The sequence below is a fragment of the Cyanistes caeruleus genome, chromosome 16 (genome assembly GCF_971803275.1).
Source record: "Cyanistes caeruleus chromosome 16, bCyaCae1.hap1.1, whole genome shotgun sequence".
NCBI lineage: Eukaryota > Metazoa > Chordata > Aves > Passeriformes > Paridae > Cyanistes > Cyanistes caeruleus.
Genome location: NC_141716.1, coordinates 9,328,948 through 9,344,429, shown reverse-complemented (window position 1 = coordinate 9,344,429; position 15,482 = coordinate 9,328,948). Strand labels below are relative to the sequence as shown.

Below are 15,482 nucleotides of genomic sequence, written 5' to 3'. Positions count from 1 at the left end.
TCACGCTTCAGACCCTCACAAATATCCCAGCTTCACACCAAGCCCACAAAAGCAGCTGGAGAGCTCTGCTCCATCCATGTGCTCTGGAAAAAGGTGCTCCCTGGGGTGCTGCGTGCACTGCCAGCTTTCTTCATTCCTGGAACAAGGTTTATGAGAGCCCCATTAAAACAAACACAGAACCTTCATGCCAAGAAGACCAGGACAGTTCAGAGGAGTTCAAAATGAGGTGTCAGCATGAGCTCCACCTGCCAGATTTCTCATATTGACTTTACCATGTCCAGAATTGATGGGATGCTGCCCGTTCTGTCTGAGGGCTTGCATGACTCGATGATGGGAAGGTTTCAGTAGGTGAGATGACTCATGTCTGTCTGCTGCCAAATACCTTCACCTGGCACCACAGTGGCATCACAGCTATTGCTGGCAGAGAGGGATTGTAGGGAGGATGGTGCAGCTGGAGGACATGGGGGTGCCTGTGTGTGCAAGGGGTCAGAAGCATCCCAGTGATGGTCTGTTATTGCCTCTCATTGCTTCTTGCAAATCAGGCAGGTATATCATCTGTGTTATCCACTGGAGACACTGCAGATGGGGATCTCTGGGTGGCACAGAGCAGGTTTTCCAAAATCCTTGTCCTGGTGTGCACAGCTGCACGTGGTCCCTGCCAACTGGAAAGGGATTTTTGGTCAGCTTTTCTGAATCTGTTTGTGTTCTCTCATGTGTGAGGCTGGTTGCACTAATTTTTCAGCATGACTTATTTTTCTTTCATTGTCTTGGTGCTGCACTGGCTGAGCAGATGAATCAGATCATGCTGTTAAACCAGCTGAGAATCAGCGCTATTTCAAGGTATTGCCTTATAGCCTGGTCCTGAGCTCATTCTCCATCCAGCTGGCCCCTTGCCTTACACAGAGCTGCATATGATACCAGGCAATATTTATCTGATCAAGGAGAATCAGTCTATGATTGACTTATTTATAGCTCCCTGATGCCCAGCTTGGGTTAGGAGGGCTGTGATCTGTGCTCATATCTCAAGTGAGCTGCTTTCACAGAGGGCTCTATAAAGTTCCATCATGACAGGGTTTTCCTTGTGCTGTCTAGATTGGTTTCCTGCCATGCACAGCTGGACCCAGCAAGATCCACAACAATGGCTTTGGGTTAATTGCAAGAGGCAGCAGAAATTTCTAAAAACCCTTGGGGCTCTGTTGGGTGCACCCAGCTTAGGAGTTCTGCAATAGCATAAATAGAGCAGCATTTCTGCCGCTGGGATTTCCTGTCCCAGCTTCAGTCAAAACCTTCCTGTCTTCCCAGGACCCAGAAAGGTCATTTTTGGAGCTTCTCCACCAGGCTCCACAGGTTCTCCCTCTGGTTCATGCAGCTGCTTCTGCAGCAGAAATGTCTGTGATCCTCGCTGCTGCCTGGATGAAGATGCTACGGACTGACAGGACCCAGAGTTGTTTGGAGCCAGTTTTGCATCCATCCCTGTTGGTGTTGCAGTGTGTGTTTGAGCTGGCAGTGGTGGGCTCTGTTCTCATGGTCATTTTTTCAGTAGGGCTGTCACACATGTAAAGCTCTGCACATGCCAAGGGGGCTCTGGCTGTAGGTCTGTGCTCCCCACAGCCCCAGAGCTGCCCCCAGGGTATCAGTGGCATTCAAAGTCTAAACATACTGCCTGTGTGACAACATTCCTCAGAGGAATTTCACTTTACAGCTAGTATCAATAACGATTTGGCACAACAGATGACAAATTTGATTTGCAAAATGAACAGATTTTTTTTTTTAGAGTATCTCTTAGTTTGTCCCTAGAACCTTCCCAGTTTCTCCCCATCTCTCCTCCCTGCCACAGCAAGTGCTGTGGCAGCATCCACTGGCTCCCAAACCAGAGGTCTGCAACACTCAGTACCTCCCACAGATCTCCACATTAGCAATGAGCAGTGGGTAGCTCTCAGTTTGTCCTCTAAAGCCAAGCCCACACCAGTGCAAGCCTGATGGAATCTACAGCCAGCTACGAGCTGCCACAGGCACCCTCAGCATCTGGAGCTGCCAGATTTTGGAATCACATCCAAGCAGGTCCACCCTCCCCACTGCCTCTGGGTGAAGAATCTCACTCCAGCTACTCTTATTACAGTGCCAATCCTTCGCTGACAAAGGACACAGAGTTAGGATCCTGAAGCAATTTCCAGGTATTGATTTCCTCTCAGCTTTACCTCCCTTGGTCTCCGTGCCAGGCTTTAAAAAATCACCCCAGACTGTTCCAGGTGCACGACATAACAGCTTCAGATGAGCTGAGCAGCATGTGAAATGGGGCTCAGCCTCGTGGGGTTGAACCTAGTGACAGTCAGAAGTAACTCATCAAATGGCAAAAAACCATCCTGTGTTCTCAGCTGTCAAAAGCTTTTCTGCACTTCTCCAAAATGTCACACAGGGTGGCTTCTCCACCCTCTACTGCTTCCAGGAGAGCCCTGGGGACAGAGCTGCTCCCTCTGGTTTGTTTTCACTTGAGTGAGAGCTGGGGTGGCGACTAACTTGTGGCAAATGCCCTAATGGTGAATCAAACAGAACTACCTAAGACTAAAAGTTATGGGGTTTTGCCTGGGTTTGCCACCATAGAGGTAGGATGGAGCCCATTTGGGTTTCAGTATCTTATCCCAAGTGGCAGAATCTGGACACATTATAATAAATTCATAATCATTTAATTGCAGCGTTCATTACTGCTGTGTTCAAATTAATTTTCATTTCTAAGCTCCTTGTAAAAATCCAGTAATTTCTGTGGAAGGCAAGCAAACTAAACTGAGATGAGAAAGACAAGATTTAGCCTGTGCTACCAGTTCCTTCTAAGGAAAAAGCAAAAAACACCAAAACTCCAACCCAGCGGGTGTGGTGAGACTTGCCATTAGAAAATCATACAAGACTTGGTTTCTTCTTCTTGGAAGGATAAAGTGTTGAGACTTGGATCTTCAGATCCTCCAGACTCAACCCTTTGAACATCAATATATTTCCTGAGGAGAATTTTCCCTGGAGGAATTCAAATTGGTAGGAATCTGAGTACAAACATTTATCAAAATAATCTCAAGGAAGGAGACATTCTGCATGAGAGCACTGTTTGCACGCTGAGAATGAGTCTGAAGCAGGAGATCAGATTAAAAACAGACAAAATAAACCAGAAATTCAAAATGTGCAAAGAAGTGCTGTCAGGAAGGACTGTGTCATGGTGTTAAAAGCCTGCCTGAAAAGCCTACTTAATCTTCAAACATTAACTATCCCTGAGGCTGTAGAATAGAGCAAATGGCAGCAGCCTGTGGGATGTGCATCTGTCAGGAGGCCCATGGGCTCTGCAGGTGGGATCCATTTATAGAGCCTGTACCTGTCTGCCTCTGTTTATTTCCTAGCAGAGCTCTGGAGCATTTCAGCATCGCCCAAGTGAACTGCCAAGAGTTTCAGCCAGGCATCAGCACGTTACACTCAGCTGTAGGCTTGAGAGTTACTGATTCCTGAATTTCTGGCTCTCTAAATACCATCTTCATCCTCCTCCAACCCTGGCAGACAGAGCTGAGATGCCAGCAGTGAATGTCAGTAATTAAGGAGCTCATCTTTGGTCTTATCACTCTCATTTCAGTTTGGAAAGGAGCCTTGGCTAGAAGGTTACACAGCAGGTTTCAGCCAGAATCAGTGAACAGGGAGAGGCAGCTTTAATCCTTTGAAAAGCCTCTGATAAAAACCAGAATAAGAGTGAGATGTTACTGGCATCGAGAAGGCAAAATGTGGTTTATGGAGAGGGGCTGTGTTTCCAGAAAGGGATGAGAAATAAGAACAGTTGTAATTTTTTGCCTGGCTGAATACGAATGTGCAGCCTAAGGATGACAAGACCTTGGAGCACAAGGATCACACGTACAGTGAGTGGTAATAAAGAGCTTTCACTGCAAAGACAAGTGGGAAATAACACAAAGAGATGCAGAAAGGACTAAGAAAAGCCAAGGATTGTTTGGATTTGGAGAAAGACTTCTTGCCTGAGCATTGTCCCTACTTAGAGTGCTGATAAAATTGCCATGTCCACTTGTTGAATCCATTTTAGCTTTGAAACCTGTTTGCACCCGGTAGGCTTTGGGAAAACCTTCCCTTTTTTTTTTTAATAAATCACTTCATTTTTTTTTTGTCATTTCCCAGTCAGGTGCAAGGAGTGGGTCAGGGTGATGCTGCTGGAAGGTGGGGAGCCACAGTGGGCTGATGGCACCACCTGCTTGTGGCTCCCAGGCTGGGGCACTCCTGACCTGGCCTGGAGGGTTTGGTGGCCTTGGGGTGAAATAGAGAGGGAGAGAAGGGGCAGGAGCTGCCTGAAAACTGCACATTTCACCTGCCTAATTCTACTTGGAGTGAGTAGTGCTGTTTCTGTTGGGGAGAGAAGAAAAAGAATAAAATAGGCAATAAGGAGTGTCTTTTCCCCTTTGGCTGCAAACTCCATCTCTGAGGACCGGAGCCTGTGAGGTGTGTGGACAGCAGCACCAGCATATTCAGTGTACTGGTAATACTTGGAAGAATTTAATCTGTCTGTTAATCCATCCTGATAAGATCCTTCCTGACATTTTCAATAATTATTTCTTCCTCTTCAGTGAGGTTTTTTTTTTCATCCTAAAAATTCAGAGTTTGGGAGGTAATAAGGTGAAAGGGCAGAATTTACTGCTTTCCTGAGCTCTGGAATTATCCCTTAGTTGCTCACCAGGGGCAGGGGAAGCTCCATTTAAGAGTAATTTTCTCTTAGGATTATAATGCCAGAAGAATTTCTGTGTATAAGTGTCTCTGGCTTCTGCCACTCATCCAGCAGTGTTCTCCAGTTGTCTGTAATATCTTCTGCACTAAAAAACATTAAAGATTTCTAATCCAATTGCTAAAAATCTTTGACATTGTTATCATTAATATCCACTTAATTCAAATGCTCAGTAACAGCCTAGAAAATCCTTTTATTACAAATGCCATACCCTACTTCCTCAGTAGATAAGTAATGTATTAGATTTTCTCCAAAACATTTAAGCTCTCTGGTAATAAAGCTCTACAGAAAACCAGCCTGGCACTTCTGATAGTTTAGGGTTAGGAAAAGGGCAAAACAAATCAGATTCTTTAAATGCCACAAATGAGCAAATGAGAGCCCAAGCCATTTCCCCCTTTTTAGGCCATCTTATCTCCAGTTCAGAGCTGGAAACTGGACAGAACATTAAAAATAAAGACCCTGTTAAGAGCAAAGCCAGAAGCATATCTTAATGGTTGCTGCCAGAGTATGTCAAGGGAGCAGAGGAAAACCCACCAGGTCTGAAAGGCCACATAATTGATGGTGGGATTAAAACACTCCCAGGGATTAAGGGGTGAATACGTTAAGCCTGAGGTGTAAAGGCCTGGGGTGCTTCTGCACCCAGCCAGGATGAGAGGACATAGCTTAACCAGCACCAGGGGAGGTTTAGGTTGGACATTAGAAGGAATTTCTTCACAGAAAGGGTAATTAGACATTGGAATGGGCTGCCCTGGGATGTGGTGGAGACACCATCCCTGGAGCTGTTTCAGCAAAGACTGGACACAGCACTTAGGGCTCTGGTTTTGTTGACAAACTGGTGTTGGGTCACAGGTTGGACTTGGTGGCCTCAGGGATCTTTTCCAACCTTATTGATTCAGGGATTCTGTGACCCACCAGGGGGTTGGCACCCACAGGGGTGGTTGCCAGGGGTGGTTGCCAGGGGCAGTTGCTAGAGATGGTTTCCAGGGATGGTTGCTGGGATGGTTGCTGGGGTGGTTGCTAGGGACAGTTGCTGGGATGGTTGCTGGGATGGTTGCCAGGGTGGTTGCTAGGGACAGTTGCTGGGATAGTTGCCAGGGCAGTTGCTATGGACAGTTTCCAGGGGTGGTTTCTGGGCCGGTTGCTAAGGCCGGTTGCCAAGGCCGGTTTCCAAGGCCGGTTGCCAAGGCCGGTTGCCAAGGCCGGTTGCTAAGGCCGGTTGCCAAGGAAGGTGGCCGGGCTGCCACCGGAAGTGGTTCCACGGGCGGGAAGCACTTCCGGGGCGGCGCGGCCAGGGAGCGGAGCGGAGCGGGCGGTGAGCGGGGCCGTGCAGGGTTCTGCGGGCAAGGGGCGCTGGCCAGGGGCAGCGGTGGCTTCAGCACCGCCCCGGGAGGCGAGTGCAGAGCCAGGGGGGCCTCGCTGGTCCTGCCGAGGCCGGGCGGCACCGCGAGGGCGGGCCCGGGATGGACGGAGGCCCGGGAGGGATGGAGGGAGGAGGACGCCGGTGTCCCCGCCCTGGGGCTGCACAGCTGCTTCTCCCACAGCCCGGGCACGGCTGGCCGGCCCCCGGGCCCTTGGCCCACAGCCGGGCTCCTCGGCCGCGCTGATGGCCCTGGGTTCAGCCGTGCCCATAGGAACAGCCAGCAGAAACTGCCCGGGCTGCTCCCGACACCTGCTAAACCACTGAAAAATTCCAGCTTAAGCGTTTTTTGCCTCGTCCTTTGACGGAATCTTTCATTGCGCTTTATTTCCACCCCAAAAAGAAACCAATATATATTATTTGAGCTGTTTCCATGGCTTTGTCCTCCCAATTATTTACGTAGTGCCGGGTGTTGAGGATGTCAGCTGGGAAACACAGTGCAGCAGGAAGAGAGGCTTGAGTCTCTGCTGGCTGGTGCATGGCCCTGAGCCTGGAAATATGTTATTTATCCCAGGGCCTGGTCCTGAGGCACGAGGAATAGACACAACCTCTTCGGTGCTGTCACTGAGCAAAGCAGGAGCTGCAGTCCCGAGGAGCCCCTGGCTGGTCCTGTGGGGAGGGGAGGGAGCCTCCCACTCCTCCACCTTATTCATTGGGTATCAGACCTCATGAATAAGCTGGAGGGGTCAAGGGCAGCTTTCTCTCAGGGTCTGACATAGGAGTATTGATCTTCAAATGCAATTTAAGAACTACTTTAGGTGTGGGCGTGGTGAGGTGGTCTAAGGAGAAAAGCAGTTGACAACCTGTGGAGAAGAGATGTTATCCAAGGAGTAAGTGGTGAAACTGAGCTTCTTGGGAACAGGGAGGAAGGCTCCATCACCCAGGGACCTGTTGGCTTAGGTGTGAGGCAGAGGCTTTGGGCATTGTGTGAACCACTGGAGTTCTTTAAAACTGAGGAATTTTGCTCAGAACTTGGCTCCACTGAGGGCAGGAAAACCAATGGCCCGGGTGTGGGTTGCCTGAGGAAGCAAGGATGATGCTGTAATTAGTTGGAGCACAATGCCAGGTCTTCTCTGAATATATTTCATGGGATATTCCTTCAAATGATGGTGGCAGCTTCTGCCAGCCTGCAAGAGAGCTCTTGGTGCTGGCCACATCACCTGGATTTGTTAGAGAAGTACTAAGGCCCTCAGGGGAGGTAAGCTAGAAAAGGGCAAAGGAGGGGAAATCTGTAGAAGATGGGAACAGATATTTTTTTGTTTTCCTTATATCTGTTTCCTTTTCTTGTTGATCTCTCTGTGTTGTGTTTCAGGTGTGTGAATTGAGATTATCAATAGGAGTTTGTCCCGAGAAAACTCCAGGTGAGGAACAAAGGAACATCTCTCCCTGCTGTGTTTGAGGACAGGGGCAGGCAACAATAATGTTTTCAAAAGATATCCAGATGAGATAAATGCAACTCAGAGGTGATTCTGTTTCTTGCTTAGGAGCTGCTGCCTTAGTGGGTTGGGAGAGGGGGTGATTTAAAAGGCAAAAGCAATTGGGATGAGCCACATGTGTCCAGGCTTTGTTCACAGCCTTTAGGACTGGCTGAGCCTGAGTGGATCAGTGTGTGTCCTGACTTCAGGTACAGGTCCCACACAGCCCTTGCTGACTGAGTTTAAATCAGAATTTAAAACATTTTCTTTCACTGAAGTACAGACCTGGACAAGACCTAAAGAGGTCAAATGTTCTTATCTCCTGGTTCAAAGGCAGAATTATATATGGCCACACCTCACCCCTGGCCAGTGCTTATCTGATCTGCTCTTCTGAATCACCCGTAGCAGGGATTCCACACTCTCTATTTCAGTGGCTGGCAGTCTGTGCAGTTGGAAATGTTTTCCTGTCTTAAAATTCAAAATAACATTCTGTACTTCAGCTGAATGAAAACTAAATAATTAATTTTTGTAATATAAATCACTCTTCTTTTAGTATGTCACCAAGTGATAGTTGCCTCTTGTGCAATGGCATTGAGTTGATTCTCAAATTTATCAACTATAACTTTACTGGAATTACACGCCACATTTACCACCCTTCTGGCCTTGGTCACATCTGCAGATTGTAACAATCTCCTCCCAGCCTGGGAAATGCAGAGCCTGTTTTGAAGATCATTTCTAGGAGGCAAACTCGGTGTACAAACTCAGTCACACCCAAGCTTTAGTGGTACAGAGCTGTAGCTATCAGTGAGCAATGCTGATGCAGGGAATGCACACTGGGATCATCCAGGTCAGGAAAACTGAGTGGGGCAGTAATCACAGCTGAGTGTGATGGCATCTCAGACTAATTGGATTTCCCTTTGGGGACTTCCTGAGGCACACTCTAGCAATCGTGGCAGGAGAATTCTCCCTCGTTGTAAAAAGCCATTACTCATTCATAGAATAAATTGACAACTCCATTAGCAAAAGATAAAGGGAAGAAGGAAGGATGGTCTCATGGCTCAGAAGCTTGGGACCCAGGAGATCAATATTTAACTCTGCCACAAACTACCTGTGTGACTGTTTTAAGTTATATGGGGCTTAGTGTAACCATCCACTAAAGCCACACTTAAATTTATACACATAAACTCATTCCTCTGCCTTCAACAGCTCTGCTTCTGTGTGGTTTAACAGTTGTGTTTGTACAGCATCTAAAACAAGAAGGCTGTGACCACATAGACAATATAAGTAAAAATAAATAGTAATCACATTACATGTGTGATCAACTTAAGGAAGAAATGTATTTTTGCTTACTAAGCTTTTCCGTTATTTTTTCATGAACATGGTTCATATTTTGTCTGTCTGCTCCTCACCCACAAATGGCCCAATACCAAGAGTTGAGGGCTTTTTTTGTAGGCAAAAAAAGACAAACACCCAAATTAAACACAACATTCATTTTCCTTTTTGTTATTGCTCCAGTAGATCAAGAGTATCTTCAAAACTCCCTGAGGGAGTCTGTCATTTTTGGATAACAAAAAGGAAATACCAGAAACGATGATGCAAAAAATTGCTGTGTATTTTCCCCCTTGCAGTAACCAGTCTTGAGAGCAGCAGAAGAGAAGAGTACACTGACAATGGCTGCAGAGTTGGATTTCTCCCCACCTGAAATCCCTGAGCCCACGTTCATGGAGAATGTTCTACGCTATGGACTTTTCTTTGGAGCCATCTTCCAGCTGATCTGTGTGCTTGCCATAATCCTGCCCGTGTCCAAGTCCCACAGGACAGTGAGTAGTGCTCTTTAACTTTGATGTAAATGGGCAAAGTCAGAGAAAACAGGATGGGAGAGAATGCTGAGTAGCTAAGGGAGACACAGCTGCCCCTGGGATTGATGACAGTTTCCTTGCTCATTCTCCTTCATTCCCTCTGGCTTTCCCACCTTCAGCTTCTGTCTTGTGATTTACCACCAGATAGGAAAGTCAGGAACAAATATCTGAGCCAGGATCCATCATAATATCAGTGAAAAAAGCAACCTGAAGCACTGACAAGGTGCAAAATGCATGTGCAGTTCCTGGCTGCAAGTGAAGGCTTTGTCCCAACCAATATTGTGATCCTGCTGCTGATTTGCTTCATTAATTGCCAGGCAGGGCATCCCCTTTGCAGGACCTGCCTTTCAGGAAATGACTCTGGGCTCAAGTTTGTGAGTGACTTCTGGAAGCAAGATGCAGGGGAAATTTCCTGTATATCCTAAAGGTGAGGAAAGCAGTTTTCAGGACTGACATCCCATCCAACATACAAGGGTCCTTTGATGCAGTTGGAACAGGAGAATGTGAAAAGAAAAGGTTGAGGTGAGCTGTTCCTCTAGATTGAGGGATGTCCTGCATCTCCCTGGATTTTTTCATTAAACAGAAAAATGTCTTTGGTGCTGGGGACAGTGCTGCAAGGTCATCAGGCTGCAAGTTTGGTGCTTTGATACAGATGTTGTCTGAAGGCATATAGTATATTTTCAGTAACAACTCAGCATGGGGAGTTTTGTTTTCAGACTCTTTATTTCCATATTTGCTCCCTCCTGTGCAGAGGAAGCATGGAAATTTTCAACCTGTTGGGGGAAGGGAGTGCCTCAGGATGAGTTACAGAGTGAAGGATAAAGTTCATGACCCAATTTTTCCACCTTTAACTGCTGGTGTGATGTGGTGCTGTCCTGCCATGGGTCATGCTCCCTCCTGCTTGTCCTGCCACAGGAGCTGCAGCTCCCAGCAGGGAGATGAACAAGCAGTTGCTGGATCCCATGCAGTGGCATTGCAAGTCTTAGACTCTTATAATCATCAGGTTGGAAAAGACCTCCAGGATCATCAAGTCCAACCTTTGCACTGTTATTCTGCAGCCACCAGCACCTGTCTGTCAGAGTTCATCATTTCCCCAGTACATTTTTGAGAAATACCAAGTAACCCCATTTTTGAAAGTTGAAAAGAGTGAGAGCTTCTGTCTGGAGTGAGAGACTGGAGACCAGCCCCCAATTAAAATTATAAGGCTCAAGGACCTTTTACTGATTACATTTGTAGTATGCCTTGTTGTTTGCATACTCTAGTTTTTATTTTCTCCATATATGAACTGTCCTCTTGATGTGCTGTCCATATATAACTTGTTTACAAGACCATAAATACCACAGGCTAACCCCTCCAGATCTTGAGAATAATGTTTGAGTCTGGGTAGGATGTTGGGGAACTTTGCTGTTTAGGAGTCTCAAACTTTGAAGTCTACCTTGGTTTGGACATTAGAAGGCAGCAGTGCTCACTTTATGGCAGCAGCATTCTGCATCCCTGAGTAATAACCAGCTCCCTGTGCACTGCTCACAGCCTTTGGAGAGCCAGCCAAGTCTCCTTCCTTGGAAAGCCACACAGATGTGAGATTTAATAGCCCAGTAACTTGAGAGACGTTTGAACCAAGCTCTTTGATTAAAAGGACACTGTCAGATGCTGCCTCCCCCTCCATTATCTGGAGTTCTGGCTTGGAAGCTTGGAAATCACACGTCTTGCTCAGCCATTTTTTGTGTGTCCTTTTCCAGTTGGCACACTCAGGCTGAGAGAACCCAAGATGCTAAAGCAATATTTATACTCAAATGCATTTAATGAAAGGAGGCAATCTGCATGTGTGTTCTTTCTCAGAGGAGACTGGCGCAGTTCCCTTGTGTTTTCACAGGATAACTAGATTTTATTTCCCATGTCTGCAATATTATCTCTCATCCCCTCTGAAGGAAACAAGCATCACATCTCAGCATTCTGTTAGTCCAGGTTGAGAAAGCTTTGCCTGCAATTCCCTCCTTGGATTTTGGGCTTGGTTTAGAGGCTCTGATCTTTATATTCTTACTGCTCCTTTGGGGAATATTTTTTTGTCTTGCACATGATAGTGATTAATGTTTGGCAGAAATGCCTGCTGACTGTTTCCATGCACCCTGGTGATTATATGTTATCTTTTCCTAATTCAAATAGTTTTCATTTAGTGTTGATTTTCTTCTTGCCTTCAAAGTTTTTCTTCTCCAAAGCCTGTTTTAGATACTTAAGCTTTTAATGGCAACAAGCTGTTTCTGTGCAGAAACTCACACTCATCAAAAAGCACATGCAGAAGGAGTAGAGATGATGCTGCTTGAGTCTCATTAAATGTGGCCTCAGTTTGACATTAGTGTGTTCCAACAGAGATACTCAGCACTTGTTTCCTCAGACTTATACTTGAGTCCCCAAAGCAACCTGTTAGCAAATGGTAAAAAAATAGTTACTGACTGTTTCTTAATCAATTCTTGCAGGACTCGGACAGTTTTGAGCCTAAGAATTCAGACATGGTGAAGAAGCCAAAGGCAACTGCTCCACAGATAAGCAAGAAACCTAAGAAGGAAACCAAAAAGAAACGATAGAGGTGTGACTGATGAGCCTCCAAAGACCAAATAACCACTTATAATCATGATTCCTCAGAGACAACATCAAAGGCAACTAACTCTGTTAATGGTTTTCTGGCATTGCCATCTTTTACTTTTCAGGGGCAAGGGAGAAGAAACTTAGAAGAATGGAAGGGTTGGGGTTCTGCCATAGATTTCTTACAAGCAAAGAGAACTTCTCATGTTCAGGACTTCATTTGACTTGATTAATGTGTCAGTCACTATTAAAGTGACTTACTCCAGTTCTGGTGGGTAGAGAGGGCTGCTGGCCTGTCTCCTCCATGCTAGCTGGGGTTTGTAGTAAAGTCCCTGTGCAAAATGGAGCGTGGGTTTGCCACTTTGGATACTGGTTTGTGTTGTGTTTTTTGAAGGAAGAAGGATCAAATGGATCAAGAATCCCACACTACACAGCTTTGTATTCATCTCTGTTGTCATCTAGTCTGAAATACATAGCTATATTTTATGGCTTAATCATAATGCCTTTGTCATATTCTTTAATTCTTTAGGTAATAACTCACCAGATTCCAGACTGCTGCAGATGAAAGCTTTCATTTCCCCAGCGTCGCTGTCTCTTGTTCCCCACCCATGCACTCTTCCTTTCTCTTCCCACCTTTGAAAGCACCTACATTTCAGGGAACTGAGGCTGTGGTGGGGATTGTAATGCCTACAAGAATCAGGAAACAATTTTACTCTGGAAGGTGCAGAATTTAATGCGTGTGCTAGTGGAGTTGTTCTTGGAAGCTTGGGAAGACCAGGCACTGTGTGCTGGGGAAGAGCTGCTGAGGTGGGAGTCTGGGGATGGTGCAGTGGTGGCATATCAGCACTGCCTCACTGTGCTGTGGATAAACCCCTTCTGCCAGCTGGCTGATCCCTGACCATGGGCCCTCTTTCAACACAGCTGGGGATCATTGCACTTGCAAATTCCCTCCCAGCCTTCCCTGCCACAGTCTGCTCCATCTCCTCTGGCTGAATTCCTCCTGAGGAAGAATACGTTCTCAGCCTGAGGAGATGTGGTATTTTAAGACCCAAGGGGTGGCAGGCCAGCTGTGTACCATGGCTGCATGGCAGGAGACAGACACTGTGTTCCTTCAGGCTCTGGCTCTCCAGGCCCAGGGACAATCCAGGACTGGATTTAAATATGGCTAGACAGGACTGGAAGGAGATAGGTGGTGACGTAGCCACAGAGTCTCTAGAGCAGCTCGAGCTTCCAGATGCCAGCTCACATCTTGGTTTGTTTGATCAGGAGTGAGTCAATGGGAGGAGAACCTGCTCTCTGAGGCGCACCCAGGGTTCAGAGCAGCTTTGAAGGAAGGGTTCTCCCTGGCAGGGCTGCAAGTCTATGATCCTCTTTGCATACACAGACTCCCATCCTCGAGTCACAAGTGCCTGGTGAGCCCAGGTGTGTGTTCTGTAACAGCAGGTGAACGACACGTTTACAGAAACCGTCAGTGCTGAGAACAGCCACGTCCTCTGCTCACTCTTGCTTTTGGTTGGGGTGACAGATGGATCCCAGTACCAGTGTGACTCTGACTTTGCTCCAGGCTCTCTGATGCTCTTAGCCAGAATGCTGGCACCAAGCTCTACTTCTCAAAATCCATCTTGGAGCTCTGCTTTAAATTCTGCTTTTTAATATTTTATTTTTTTTGGAGCTACATGAAGGCAGTACCAGGAGGACAGAACAAAGCATAGGAGATATAAGCACTCTAAAGTTGCTTTAAGTTCTTAGTACAAAGAAGTATTACAAAAAGTTCCCACACAAATAACAAAGAACAGTGTTGTGCCATGAGTTTCCATGATGGACCTGTGCTCTGTCTCTAATCTGCAGGGCAAAGAAAAGCCCTGAGTAGGTACTGCAGATCACTCTTTCCATTTGAATGCATGAGAATGGTTTTATGTAAATTCCAGTTTTCTGCAGGTTACCTAAAGCAGGGGGTTAGTGCTTTAATGGAATCACACATTATCCAAAATACAGAGTCACTTCTGCAGCTCAGAACCAGTTAGCAGTGGGCACTGTGTAGCTGTTAGCTGAAATAGCAGCTACTCCATCAATGTTCACCTCCAGCTCGCTCACTCATTGCTCAGTAGAAATCATGGATGTTGGGGTTTGGTTTTGTTGGGGGAAGAAGGATGAAGATAAATTCCCCAGTCTGCTCCTGACAGCTTTATACCTATTTGAATGCTCTTGTTTGCTGAACTTAGAGTATGTAGAGATTACCAATAACCCATGTATTTTACTTTATCTTGAAATGTGTAATAAATACCATCTGAATTTTTTTTTTAAAAGGAAATCTGTGTTTAAAGTTTTGCTGCCTGTTCCCTCACATTAACTGTGAAAGCTGCCAGAACTCCCAGACTATAGGAACACAGGGACATAAATAACCTATTCATGAAAATGATCCATTAAGGGAAATCCTTTCAGATCCTTTAATCTGTGAGAAATTGGTTAGTTAATACTGTCAGGCATGTGTGCATCTGTATCTGTGTTTGCTTGGAAGTAGCAAACTGTCTCTCAACACCATTTCACCTTCCTGGAAGGAAGGAGAAAACCATGCAGTGACTAAATCAATTTGCCCCCCATGAGAGGTTTTTGGCTCTGAGAGCCCCCATGAAGGTAGCCCTAGTAAAGGCATCATTTGTTAATAACACAAGCAGGGGATTAAATGGGGATTCAGTAGGCTGGTAAAAGGGATTTTCAGGAGCCCAGGTTTGCATGGCTGGAGTATGGGGCTATCTGGTGGCCCTTCTTGGCTGCAATGAGAACAATATGGTAGCCAAGCTCTGGCAAGTGTTTGTTGGTTCTTGGTAGCCAAGCTCTGGCAAGTGTCTGCTGGTTCTCTCACCAGAAAACCAAAACAGAAAGGACTAGTGTGGCAACTCCTTTAATTCCCAAGCACTTTTCTTCAGGCTGTTTTGTAATTAACATCCCACAGGGAGCTGAGGACCTCATTAAATCAATTTTATTGAAGGGGAAATTTTCAAAGGTCTGTCTCCAGGTACCTGCCAGTAGGCAGCACCTCTGCAGCCACACCTTGCTCTGCCACCCAAAGCCAGGAGCTGGCTGAGGGCTGGATTTCCTCTGCTAGTGTGTGTCACAGAGTTCCTGTCCCTCAGCAGGACATGCCTCAGCTCTGGAGAAACATGGCTGGGAGTTGGGAGTTCTTTCCCCTGTTTCTGATCACGTTCAAGCAGCTCTGCCTCTCTGGCCATGCTCATCTCGAGGGCTGTGGCCGTGGCTGTCCCCTGGAGCTGTCCCCTGGAGCTGTCCCACGCTCACAATGCATCCTTGTGCTCCCCCAGCACAATCCCTTGAGACAGGCTAATAAGTAGCTCGTGACTGGAGTTCCAGTTCACATAGTTCAATTAAATCCCTGTTAATCTCGTTCAGACCTAATTTACTTTCATTCTCACACACACGCCTCTCTCTGCCTCAGAGAG

At 46.5% G+C, this 15,482-nt stretch overlaps 1 protein-coding gene and 1 long non-coding RNA gene across 7 annotated transcripts; one reads left to right on the top strand and one right to left on the bottom strand.

Annotated features, from left to right (window-relative positions):
• Positions 1-6: 6 nt before the first annotated feature.
• Positions 7-5,929, bottom strand: LOC147650172 (uncharacterized). Of its 4 annotated transcripts, XR_015277082.1 has the most exons (5): positions 5,637-5,929; positions 4,706-4,841; positions 2,199-2,319; positions 273-662; positions 7-136 (listed from the first exon to the last, which is right to left on the bottom strand). It is a non-coding gene; the product is annotated as an uncharacterized LOC147650172 (long non-coding RNA). The 4 variants fall into 4 exon arrangements; XR_015277083.1 differs by lacking the exon at positions 2,199-2,319 and having other exon boundaries at positions 5,637-5,924; XR_015277081.1 differs by having other exon boundaries at positions 2,199-4,841; positions 5,637-5,877.
• A 46-nt stretch (positions 5,930-5,975) lies between these two features.
• On the top strand, positions 5,976-14,335 carry MANBAL (mannosidase beta like). 3 transcript variants are annotated; one of them, XM_086853259.1, is made up of 4 exons: positions 5,976-6,065; positions 7,483-7,531; positions 9,214-9,405; positions 9,762-11,911. In XM_086853259.1, the coding sequence occupies exons 3-4, from the start codon at positions 9,256-9,258 to the stop codon at positions 9,867-9,869; spliced, it is 258 nt and encodes an 85-aa protein (XP_086709385.1). In that variant the 5' UTR covers positions 5,976-6,065; positions 7,483-7,531; positions 9,214-9,255; the 3' UTR covers positions 9,870-11,911. The 3 variants fall into 3 exon arrangements, with proteins under 3 accessions (XP_086709385.1, XP_086709384.1, XP_023795681.1); XM_086853258.1 differs by lacking the exon at positions 9,762-11,911 and adding an exon at positions 11,919-14,335 and having other exon boundaries at positions 5,981-6,065; XM_023939913.2 differs by lacking the exons at positions 5,976-6,065; positions 9,762-11,911 and adding exons at positions 6,818-7,368; positions 11,919-14,335.
• The last annotated feature ends 1,147 nt before the right edge of the window (positions 14,336-15,482 follow it).

Coding starts and splice junctions, on each gene's coding strand:
- MANBAL (XM_086853258.1), top strand. CDS start 9,256: ATGGCTGCAGAGTTGGATTTCTCCCCACCTGAAATCCCTGAGCCCACG. Junction 9,406..11,918: donor TGTCCAAGTCCCACAGGACA/GTGAGTAGTGCT, acceptor CAATTCTTGCAG/GACTCGGACAGTTTTGAGCC.